Raw genomic sequence first — 12798 nt, forward strand, 5'->3', positions numbered from 1 at the left:
AGTTTCCTTCTCTAAAAGGCCATTTGTGAACCAGATGGGTTTTCCCAACTTTTGACAATGAGGTCATGGTCAGCATTTGACTTTTAATTCCACTCCTTTACTGAATTTAAAATTCCACCAACTGCTGTGGCAGGATTCAAACCTGGGTTCCCAGAACATTATCTGGGTCTCCATAATAGCAGTCCAGTCCATAATACCACTAGGCCAGTGTCTCCCCAATCATCCACTGATATTGTGATTCACCATTATGTCAGTCCATTGGTACACACTCAGACACAGCACCATCAGGGAATGGGAGAGTCGCTCATAAGCAAACAAGTACAGCAAAGTTCATGAATTTTCATTGGCTGTCGATTTAGGTCATCAGGCTGTGGAGCTTCATAGCTAGACAAAGGGCAAATTGAGGGGAGTGCCTTATCACCATAGCGGTGGCATATTGTGAGCAGAAGACACTGGTCTCATGGCAGCTTGTTGGCTTGAAGCTGGCCTGGAGTCTAATCCCACTTGAAAACCTTAAGCGGATCACTTCTAAATTCCACAGAACACAACTTTAATTTGTGTAATCTATCCTTGTACTTTTACTTTTGAAGATCAGGTATCATTCCGGTAAACCTTTGCTTCTTTTAAATCTAACATGTCCTAGCTAAGGTGTGACCCCGACACTGCTCACAATTCTCCTATACTAGAATTGCAATGGTGCCATTAATGTTTGGCCCTCTTCTGGTATTTGATTGGCATTGATCTGTCACAACCATCTCCAAGGAAGGCAGATTCAAATGCTTTCTTCAAGCAATACCTACCCCAGCCCTCAGTTCTTCAAGAATGTAGCAAGTAGGATAGATAAAATGAGAACCAATAGATGCATGCACTGCAACATGACTTTTCAACATATTTAAATGGGGAAAGACTGCAGAAAGCAGAGAGGGATTTTGGTACTCCATGTGCACAAATCACAAAAAGCTAGCATTCAAGCTCAGAGGGTAATAGGGAAGAAAAATGGCTGTCATTGCAAAGGGAGCAGAGCATAAAAATGAGGAAGTCTTGCTAAAGCTACTCAAGACACTAGTAAAAACACATCTGGGATGCTGTGAATATCTGGATTTCCAGAATGCTTTCATTCAGGTTCAGCACATAAATGTTACTTAATAATCTAAGAGCTCACAGTGGGGTGGTACATTAGCATAGATGGCGAATTGGCTAACAAATAGAAGACAGAGTTGGAATAAAGGGGGCATTTCCAGGATGGCAAATTGTATCTAGTGAAGTGCCTAGGGATCAGTGCTGGGCTCACAATTATTTACAACATATAGTAATGATTTGGAGGAGGAAACCTAAATATGCTATAGCCACATTGGCAAATAGCACAAAAATAAATGGGAAAATAAGTAGTGAGGATGGCATAAGGAGTCTACCAAGGTATATGGACAGATTAAGTGGACAAAAAATGCAGATGGAATATAATGTGGGAAACTTAGAACTATGCACTTTAGCAGGAAGAACAGAAGACCTGATTATTATTTAAATGAGTAAAGAGTGCAGAAAGAGATTTTGGAGTTTTTGTGCATGAATTACAAAAAGCTAGTGTTCGAGTTCAGTGGGTAATAGGAAAGGCAAAGGGCTTTTATCAAAAAGGGAATGGAGCATAAAAAGAGAAAACTATACAAGACACAAATTAAACCACTGCTGGAATACTGAGAATAGTTTTGGACCCCTTGTCCACGGAAAAATATGTCAATAGAGGCAGCCCAGCAAAGGTTAACCAGTTTGATCAGAGGTATGAAGAGATTTTCTTAGGAGGAGGAGAGTAGGAGTTGATCAATCTTTTATTTAGGTGGTAAAAAACAATGACTGCAGATGCTGGAAACCAGATTCTGGATCAGTGGTGCTGGAAGAGCACAGCAGTTCAGGCAGCATCCAACGAGCAGCGAAATCAACGTTTCGGGCAAAAGCCTTTCATCAGGAATATCAAAGTTTAACAGAATGAATGAGGGGTATTTTTTTTAAAACAGAAGCAGGCAAGATGACTGGGGTTTAACAGAATAGATATGAAAAAGTTGTTTAATCTTGTGGGAGAATCTCAGAGCAAGAGGTCACCCACTTAAGACAGAGATGACGAGGACTTTCTGCCCTCAGAGTGTAGTAAATCTGCAGAGGGCTGTTGAGGTTGAGTCAAAGTATACTCAAGGCTAGGACAGATTTTTTTAATCTGTAAGGGAATCAAGGGTCATGGGAGATAAGGCAGTAGAGTGGAGTTGAGAATGAATCAGATTGCCCCAAGGTATTATTCAATGGTGGAGAAGACTTGATGGGCTGAATGGCCTATTTCTGCTCCTACATTTTATTGTCTCATTGTGCAGCCGAATTAGGATTTTGCAAAGCTGAAACATATACACTGTCACCAATATTCTGCCTCTCTTAGATAAAAAAGGCTAGCATTCTATTTGCCTTTTTGATTAATTTCTATAGCTGTTCAAAATATTTTACTGAGCTAAATACACAGACTGCCAAGTCTTTTTAAACCCTTCCAGTTTGTATCATTATACTTTTTTTAAAAAAAGTGTCTCTGCTTTGCCTCTTGGGTGCAAGTAGATCTCACATTTGCCTGCATAGCAATCTTTATGTCTCAGTATTTCTGTTGATCAGAGAAGGGTCACAATCCCATAACATACAAAGTGTGCTCCATTGTTAGGATAGGGGTCAGGATCAAATGCAAATGTTTCCTTATTGTTTTGCTTTTTCCAAGGCACATTTTTCAACAACAACTTACTAATAGGAACCATTAACCTCATCTTCTGATACAGAGCTTTAATATCAGACTCAACTGAATTGGAAATGACCTTTCCCAGTGGAAGTCAATGGTTCTATAATTGGCTGCAATTACATTTAATGGGCTCCAGGAATCAAGTCCTGACAGTGTAGGATGTACATTCAGACAGAGTCCCAGGAGCCACACTTCAAACAGCTCTGTTTGCATGCAGTTGCTTTGCCTGTGTACACGTGTTAGATGAAATATACCTGGTTACCAATTTATTGTCTCAATTATCTGTCATCATCGGTTGTCCTCACTCATCACATAACCAAAAGTGCCCCAAAAGGAATTAGTTGGTTCAATTTGGCTCGTTCTTACCATGAAACCTGAACTTAGCTTGACCTAATAAAGTCAATTCTTTCCAGTACAACGTGGGCGTTAACATTTCACTAGTTCTCGATCATCATTGTAAGCAAATACTTGAAAACTGTAACAAAGAGAGCTGGTGCAGTAGGATAAAACTCTTCCTAGTCAAGCATCTAAATATTTAACTAACTGCTACATTGCTAGCTATATATCAGTTTGCTTTGTTTGCAACTAACACCAAGTGGAGAGGGTCAGATGACAATACTGGAACACCAGGGAGGCAGGACATCCCTACCATCATTGAATATTGAAATAAAGCTATATGCTACCAATTGATTGGCACCGTTTAACCAGATATCACCAGGCTATTGTATATTTACTGGCTGGCAGGAACTATATACAACCAATAAATGCCCATATCTCGACACATTTTATTCGTTTGTGGGAAGTGGGTATCGCTGATTGACCAGCGTTTATTGCCCGTCCCTACTTGCCCTTGAGAAGGTGGTAGTGAACAGCCTTCTTGAACCACTGCAGTCATTTACTGTGGGTCAACTCACAATGCCACTAGGGAGGGAATTCCAGGATTTTGACCCAGGATATGCGCCCTACCTTACTTGCTAAATTGACATTCAGAAAGTGATGTTTCCACCCACAGGTTTTGAAAGAAGAAAAGGACATTACGAGGGTCCAGTTGGGCAGGGAGAATTGCACATCGGTAACTGCATTTGCCTCATTTTTCAGCAGGAATTTGAAATAGAGGCAAAATGGCGGGATGTTTTATGGAATTCCAATCCTCCCTAGCTTTTTTTTTAAGAAAGCTCATTGCATTACTCAAAACAGTGAATTGTTTAGAATCATAAAATAGAATCCCTACAGTGCAGATAGAGGCCATTCAGCCCATCAAGTCTGCATGAGCCTCCAAAAGCAGCATCTCCACCTCCCCCCACCAACCATGGCTAATCCACCTAGCTTGCACAGCCCAGGACACTATGGGCAATTTAACCTAGCCAATTAATCTAACCTGGACATCTTTGCACTGTGGGAGGAAACCCACGCAGACACAGTCACCAAAGGCTGGAATTGAACCTGGATCTGTGCTAATGTAATACTGCTAACCACCATGTGGCCCCCATGTTTCAGTTAGATAAAATTTAGATTCTTTTAAGGACCCACAAATCATCCAAATCAGGATCAATTCTGATTAGGCTTTCAGAGTCAGTGTCAGTCTCTAAAGTAAAACTGCCTTTTGATTACAGCTTAATAGGCAAGGCTCCGGTCATAGAAATGTTCTTACAGATATACATTGGAAAATATTTTCACCTACAGTGTCTCTTGTCCCACTCTCCCCAGCACAAATTTTCTATCCGTCTGTCCTGAAGTCTGACTATTTGCTCCTTGCCTATTGCACACCATCCCCAGGCCAAGGCACCTGATCTACTCCTAAGCCTATGCATCCGCTAGCTTCCACAGAGCCAGTAGCAGCCAGCATGTGTGAAACTGAATGGATCAGAAACACCATGATAAATGACTGGCGACTGTGGTCTATGGGGCCTATTGTCTAATCAATCAAGCTCAGCTATGAGCAACTTGACACACTGGTGCCACGATCCTCTATGTGCCTTTTCCAGACTAGCAATAACTTGATTAAAATAAACAGGTTAATAAGTCTGAAAATTGCACACAGTTTTCAGTGTCCATCACTGAGCTTGTCCATCAAAAGAAATGTAACTTCAATGAACATCTGAACTTCAATAACAGCTCCATTCCATACATTTAAGTCACTTGTTCAGCCATCACAAGTTGGCACTTTTTTAAAAAAAAATGCAGAATTCCAAAGAACACTCTTCTGTTTTCTGTGGCATTCACAGGCTCCATATAATTAACTATCAAAAACAAACACTTGCACTGACAAGCAATAACCATCTCACAATGATGTGTTCTTAACCCCACGAGTGTCAAAGGCTGACTCAATTGGCTCTATTTCCTGCATAGTGATTAGCCGGCTCAATGACTGATATATATGAATAAGCTGGACTCTCACTCACTCACTACTTGCTCAGGGATTGTAGCAAGTGGTGACAGTTTTCATTAAGTGTCTGTTTTTTTTGTGGTAAAACAAAATTAGAATCATTTTCAATGAATGGCAATTCTGGGGAGGCCTGTCATTTAAAGTGTCCTTTACCAGTCACGAGTCAATCGTTATTAGAATAATATCCACACCTTTCTGCCTTCCTGAAAGCCCATATGAGTATGCAGGGTACATTCAGGACTCCGGTATTGCCAGTATAGAGACACAATCAAAGGAACCCCTGATCTCTAATTTATGTTCTTTTCAAACATGGCTCCTAAATTGGAAGCAAAACAGCACCAAACTAATTCTACATAGGTGCTAGGAGTCCTCTAACACTTGATGCATTTGCTATGATTGCTCTATTTGACGGTCTTATCCACTTACATTGCTCCTGTAAATTTATTAATTCATTAACCATATTCCAATCTCTCTCTGCACCTCTCACTTCACTAAATTTAAATCTTTAGTCGCTGCTCACTGTGTGCCTGTTCATGCCTGTCTGTATTTTGGTGCAGCCAACCACACAACACTATTCATATCTAACCATCTTCAAGGCCAGAGGCAGCTGGAATTGCACCTTTTTTACCTTCCTCACTCCACTCGAAATGTCATCCAGATTACAGGTCAGGAGGTAGTCCTTCGCAGCAGCATAGAGTCTTCGGTTATCTTCATCAAGGACTATGGAATGCAAGTTGGAAGCTCTGAAGGTGAGTGGGATGATCCGTTTGTTTAGCATCAACTCTAAAGAGAAAAAAACGTAATGATTAAAAACAAAGTTTTGAGATTATCAACAGCATTAACTTCGTGTATACAATGAGGACTGGCACCACTGGAGTTCAGTTCAAATTGGACTTAAAGGATGGAAGTCTCTTCCACAGGTGATCGTAAAGATCCCAGGTGAAAGAACTTTGTGGTAACCTCAAACGAGCTCCTAGGAGGGTCCTCTTGTAGTGAAGTGACAGTGTCCTTAGCCCTACACTATAGGGCCCGGGTCAAAGTTGCACTTGCTCCAGAGGTGTGTAATAACATCTCTTAACAGGTTGGTCAGAAAATAGGCTAAATAAAAATAAAAGTCCTATTAAGGCCCTCTTGCAGCTCATAGTGTCAGAGACACCCAGGTTCAAGTCCCACTGCATAACAACTCTGAAAGGCTGATTGGAAAATATCAATAAGTTGCCTGGCAAGATGGCCATACCACAAAACTGTCCAAATTTTGATGTAAATTGTAATTAGATTCATTTAACTACTGGCTGTGGAAAATGAAGAAAGCTATACAGGTAGAGGTGATGTGTACAAGATTGAAGAAAAGCCATATTGTTCAGGCAGAGCACAGGGGACTTTACTTACTGAGAAACTCTGGGCATATTCCACTCTTCCACACAAGTGGGAATACTTAAACTAATTATAATGTGATTACAGAATCATTCCAAGGTGTCCATATTCAGTACTTCATATTTTTGTTAGATGAACCATTGCTTATCATGTTGTTTGAACTATCTGATAGATTTGTTGTCACCATCCTGTTTCATGGTAAGACCCTACAGAGCCTGCTTGAAGGGCTTATACCCAAAATGCTGACATTTCTACTCCTCAGATGCTGCCGGACCTGCTTTACTTTTCCAGCGCTCCACTTTTCGACTCTGATCTCCAGCATGTGCAGTCATCACTTTCTCCTGCTTGATCGTATACACTTAATAGTCAGGTCCTGGGGAGCATTGCTGAACAAAGACCTTGGAGTGCAGGTTCATAGCTCCTTGAAAGTGGAGTTGCAGGTAGATAAGATAGTGAAGGTGGTGTTTGGTATGCTTTCCTTTATTGGTCAGAGTATGGGGTACAGGAGTTTGGAGGTCATGTTGCGGCTGTACAGGACATTGGTTAGGCCACTGTTGGAATATTGCGTGCAATTCTGGTCTCCTTCCTATCAGAAAGATGTTGTGAAATTTGAAAGGGTTCAGAAAAGATTTACAAAGATGCTGCCAAGGTTGGAGGATTTGAGCTATAGGGAGGGGTTGAGTAGGCTAGGGCTGTTTTCCCTGGAGCTTCAGAGGCTGAGGGGTGGCCTTGTAGAGGTTTATAAAATCATGAGAAGAATGGATAGAATAAATAGACAAAGTCTATTCCCTGGAGTAGGGGAGTCCAGAACTATAGGGCATTTTGCTAGAAGTAGTGGTGGAGGCTAATACAATTGTAACATTTAAAAGGCACCTGGATAGATATATAAATAGGAAGGGTTTGAAGGGATATGGGTCAGGTGCTGGCAGGTTGGACTGGATTGGGTTGGAATATCTGGTCAGCATAGAGAGGTTGGACCAAAGGGACTGTTTCCGTGGCTGTTCATCTCTATGACTATGATCCAGTATGGTAGAGGGAAACCATGTGGTATTCCAAATGGGAAGAGGCTCTTGTTGCATTTCATTAATACCAAGTTTGATGCAGGGATGAGCATCACTATGTTATCAGAGTGTTGGAGAAACACCATTTACAACCTACAGCAGTTCAATGATGTGGTCCAAGAGGTTTAGAACTCAAGTCTAAGTTTTCTTTTACCAACAACTCTGCAACAGAAGTGTAAGATAGAGCACTTATACATACTTCATAATCAAGACTCCTCACTCTTGAGAGCATGAATGCAAAGTCAAGTTTGCTAATGTCAAACTGCCATTGGTCAAATAACAGCTAGATGTGGAAGTATGAAGGAAAGATTAGTCATGGAACAACCTACTAAAAGACGATTGGTAGAATATTTCATAGAGTTCCTTAGACTCCTGAACGAATCTAAACAGAAGCAAGGATTCATCAAGATTAGCTAATAATGGCATCAGAAATTTGGTTCAAATTATTAACAAGATGGAAACCTGAGATTATACTGGATTGGCAGAAGTGCTATTTGCCTCCAATTTCTTCAGAATCTGGAGTTCTGAAGGACAGCTGTATTGGATTCCAAACATTAACTGTTTCTCTCTCTCCAGATGCTGCCAGACCTGCTGAGTTGCTCCAGCAATTTCTGTTTCTATTTCTGGTTCATTCTGCATCGTATACTTCTGAAGTATGAGCAGCAATAAGTAAAAGAATAAATCGGAATCGCATTTGGTTTTAATTACAACCAACTTAAACTCACTAAGGATTCAGTGATTCCTTCTGGAGTGCTGATTTAGTCAGACCACTTTATGCTAACTGGCATGTCACAAACAACTGATATTAATAACCAACACATAGGAATGTGGCGTAGAAAACTGATTTTGTTGTACAGAGTCATGTGAAAGAAGAAAACCTGATATTGCCAGAAAACAATTTGTTTCAAACTAAAAAACTTTTCATCTATCATCCAGTTCTATTGTAATTAGCAGAGTAATATTAGCCAATACTCAGACAAATGGGAGTATAATGTTGGATGTGGGGCTATTTCTGCACATATCCCAAAACAATGGCCAATTCACTTGACAAATGTGGTCATTCAGGAAAGCATCAATCACCATGGAGTTCATAAGCTCTTTTGATCTTTACAACAATTGAAGAAAAGATTTCTAAAAATCAGCAGGCGGGCTGATTTTAGGAGAGTTGCAAGCTACAAAGGATTAATACTGCCTCAAGAGCTAGAGAAATTGTCCATGTAGATTAAGTAAAGAGCCTGCTGGTTTAGGCCAGTCTATGTATAACATTGTGTGAATGTTAGTTATACTGATGATGGGAAGCTACCAAGAAAAATTGGGAAGTTCTTCTGGGGTCCTACTCAAGCAACCTCACTAAAAAAGATTATCCCTCATTATCACACTGCTGTCTGAGTCTACTAGTGTACAAATTGCCTTCTGCAAATCCTACATTACATGAATAACTACACTTCCAAAGTTCTGTGGTTGTAAATCACTGAGAATCCTGAGATTGTGAAAGGCTATGTAAATGCACATTCTTTCTCTGCGCTCTGTGGAATAAAGCTGTTAATGGAATTAAACAGCAGGTCTTCTCAGCTATTGATCCAGCTTTTAACAAATTAAAGAGGTGCATTTGTGGTCTGACCTGGATCCCAGGGAGCTCCCTCATTACCGAACCCATTCTCAGCACTTTACTGTGGGCAGACAAAGGCTAGAGGGAGCATATTTCTGTTAAAAATCTAGCAATGTGACACTGAAGGGAATAACACTCACCACTGACCTGAAAGACGCCTGGAGCAGACATACATTTGTACCAGCTTCATTGATCTTAATTGACTGATCATGTTTTGAACTTGCATCCAACTCTGATTTTTGGCTTTTGACTTTGTAATTTTATTTTCCTTCCATGGGGGTAGAATTCTTGTAGCAACCTTGGAGGCATTGAACACTATGCAGATTAGAGCATTAGATGTGGCTGACAGGATAAAGAGCGTAATAGAATGCAAATGGACGGAGAAAGAAATGAAAGGGTGACGCATGTAGTAACTGTCATTGCGTTGTGTGGCTTCTTTGGTACTCAAGTCAACATCTGGTCTCACTGTAATTAGAGGATCTTATTCTCTGCACCCTGGAACCTTCTTCTCATCCCATCTATTTACCTCTCTCTGCTTTTCGCTTCCTTTATCCTGACTTAGTTCGTAGCCCGTTAATCACTGCTTGTGCACAAGTTACCCCCAGTGCAGCCAGTAGCTGAATTAGCTTGGTAACCAGACCTCCACTACACAACCAAGCTCTTGGCTCATGTTGAAGGAAGGCTGGAACAACCGATGGTGCTAAAAGGGATGCCTCTAATTGCATTTTTTTAAAAAATGGTGACATTATTTGACTAATTTTCTGGTTAATTACAAAGATCTGATCTGAATTGGTCTAAACACAGCTACTGAGGATACATAAAAGGAAACATGAATGTTTATCTTGTTAACACATGGGAAAGAATGGAAGTTTTGCTTTAGATAAATTGTAAGCATCAACTGCTCTATGCCTTGGCAGAAGTGGGTATTGCAGATGCTGGAGATCAGAGTCAAGATTAGAGTACTGCTGGAAAAGCACAGCAGGTCAGGCAGCATCCAAGGAGCAAAAAAAATCTACGTTTTGGGCAAAAGCCCTTCGTTTCAGGCAAAAGTCCTCCCTGATGAAGGGCTTTTGCCCAAAACGTCGATTTTCCTGCTCCACGCCTTTGCCCAGGTTCATTCACTATTTTGCAAAAGATTATTTTCAAAGCCAAACTTCACTCAACACAGAATGGAAAATAAAATTGCTAAAACAGAAAATCTCTGCAATGGAAAGAGAAAATATTAAAAACACACAGCAAGTCATTTAGCACCAGTGAAGAGAAAAACATAAGTTCTGATGTTTTCAGCAACTAGCCATCATCTGAACCGAAGACTTGAGGTGCTTTGGTAAAGTTTGGAAACAATTGCAGATAAAGGAGCCAAGGAAGACAGAGACAATGTGCACGGGTGAGGACAGAATCACAAATAACAGTTACATCAACCATAGGCAGAAATTGGATTAAAGGCTCTGAAAGCTTAGAAAATAATTAATAAAGAACAAAAGAGTGTGAAAAAGATGGAGACAGTCCAAAGAAGGTTCAAGTGGTAGACCCCAGATATGGAAGGATTGTCTTATGAAGGGAGCTCAAGTAGGTTAGGCCTACACTTATTGGAGTGGAGATGAATGAGGAGTGACCTTAGTGAAAGACTTTTTAGGAAGAATCTTAGGGTGGATGCAGGTGATTATTTCTCTTGTGTGATAGTTTAGGACCAAAACACATGATCCCAGAGCAAGGGGACTCCTATTTTATGCTGAGATGAGGAAGACCTTTATCTGTCAGAAACATGCATCTCGCTGAATAGAGTTCTTTTCAATTCCGATTCAAAAATCATGCGTTTAACTCAGGCAAATTGAGCAGAGCATGGTAGACAAGGGCTGGTCTGTTTTTCACCTGGCAACTGGAACACCAGTTGAGGGGCTGGGAGTAACAAGAGGTCAGGTTTACAAGCTTACTTGTCGCAAAAAGGATTGTGCTAAATGTAGCCCATCAAAAAAAAAATCATTTATTTATGAGATGCAGTAACTCAGCTTGAACAACAAAATATCCCAAGGTCACTCAATTAGTCAGTGTGGCTTAAGTGGATGGAGCACCTGCCTTCGCTCAGTTTTCTGATTATTCTCCCATGCTTTCGGACGCTCAATCTGTCAATCATCTTGCCCAAACAGTTCGTCTAAAAAGCCATGCATTGTAGTCACAAAGAAAGCTACAAGAACCAGATCCTTCACGTGTTCTTCCTGGCCAAGTATTTATTTTTGATGCAGTTACAGGGCTTGAAGACTATTTATTTTAGAATGCAACTACCCTAATTGCTAATTACGAACCTGCAAAGTGCTGGGGTCCAGTGTTACTGCATTCCTGACTGGAAGCATTCTCTGCAGGAAGTGGCACAACATTACCGTGGACCCCACAGGCTGGACTGTATTCCTGTGAAGGCCCAGCAGCAGGTAATGGGTCTTTTCATCAACTTGACTAATCATTAAAGCTGTGACATTCAGCCTTTTCCTCACCCCTCCTAGAAATCAGCCACCCAAATGTTTGAAAAGATAATTGAAGGAAATTTAACCAGAATCCAGACTGCCTAAAAAGAGAACCATTGAGGGGACAATTTAAAGTTAATCTGTCAGTCAGCAAATGGATGAAATTGAGTGCAAAGCTGGTTTTACATCTGGCCTGATGTTACTCTCCATTAAAATAAGTTAACCCAAAGCTGTGGGATTCTTGTCTGATGAGTTTAGTTAAATTCAGCCGCTTCATTGCAGGAAATGAGTTCTGCTAGAGTACAGCAACAAAAACAATATGAATGATTCAAAAGATACAGAAAAAGTATCAAATTCAGAACGCAGCATGCAATAAATCGCTAGAATATGACAGCTCATGAAGTTATCAAAAGATCCCCTCAAACTACAAAGCCTGGTATGAAAATCTAATCTTCAAGGACTTGTCGCAAATGTTGACTCAGCCCTTGAAAATGGAAAACAATCATTTAAAGGCTTGGTTTTTAATGACAACACTGCCAGATATATCTTGTTCAGTTCTAAACAAACATAAGATGCAACGAGTTTTATCACATTGAAATGCTTCACTTGAATACAATACGGCAGAGATATGAATTCTATAATTGCTGTCCTTCTGTCTCAATTCTTGATGCGTTATACATCATACCTAAATCAGGCCAATGTGATAGGTATCTGGAGACGTACCCCACAGTGCTGTGCATGAAAAGGTTAGAGGTACAATTTTAAGGCGCATTTCAGCAATTTCTTCTCTTTGCAAAAAATTTGAGCAATTACATCCTCATGGGGACGTGCCTATGGTTCTAGATTATTTTTGGCCCATGTACTGGAGCTATGTCCAATTAATATCCTTCCATCTGGAATATTTAAGACAGAGGAGGATTAATGAAAATGGCAGGCAGCTTAAAATGGCACAAGATATTGGGTGGTTACGTCACCACCGGTGGGAAATTCATCTCAAGTTCCCAGAGGTTGAGAGTATGCTGCCGCTATTTATCAAGGAAACTATTGCAGCAAACCTGATGGTACAAGGTCTGAGAACATTTGAAAAACTGTATTCAGTGCCCCATCTCAATGCGCCATGTGGGCAGTCACAACATGCATGAGAAAAT

The 12798-nt window shown here is 40.6% G+C and overlaps 1 protein-coding gene across 2 annotated transcripts in view; it reads right to left on the bottom strand.

Moving 5' to 3' along the window:
• The window catches only part of sema3h (sema domain, immunoglobulin domain (Ig), short basic domain, secreted, (semaphorin) 3H), a 165683-nt gene that overhangs the window by 99653 nt on the left and 53232 nt on the right, over window positions 1–12798 (bottom strand). For both annotated transcript variants that reach the window (XM_060835738.1, XM_060835737.1), the window contains exon 2: window positions 5776–5930. In XM_060835738.1, the coding sequence (XP_060691721.1) occupies window positions 5776–5930 (155 nt within the window). The remainder of the gene's footprint in view (window positions 1–5775; window positions 5931–12798) is intronic.

This window comes from Hemiscyllium ocellatum, chromosome 14 (genome assembly GCF_020745735.1).
Source record: "Hemiscyllium ocellatum isolate sHemOce1 chromosome 14, sHemOce1.pat.X.cur, whole genome shotgun sequence".
Lineage (NCBI taxonomy): Eukaryota > Metazoa > Chordata > Chondrichthyes > Orectolobiformes > Hemiscylliidae > Hemiscyllium > Hemiscyllium ocellatum.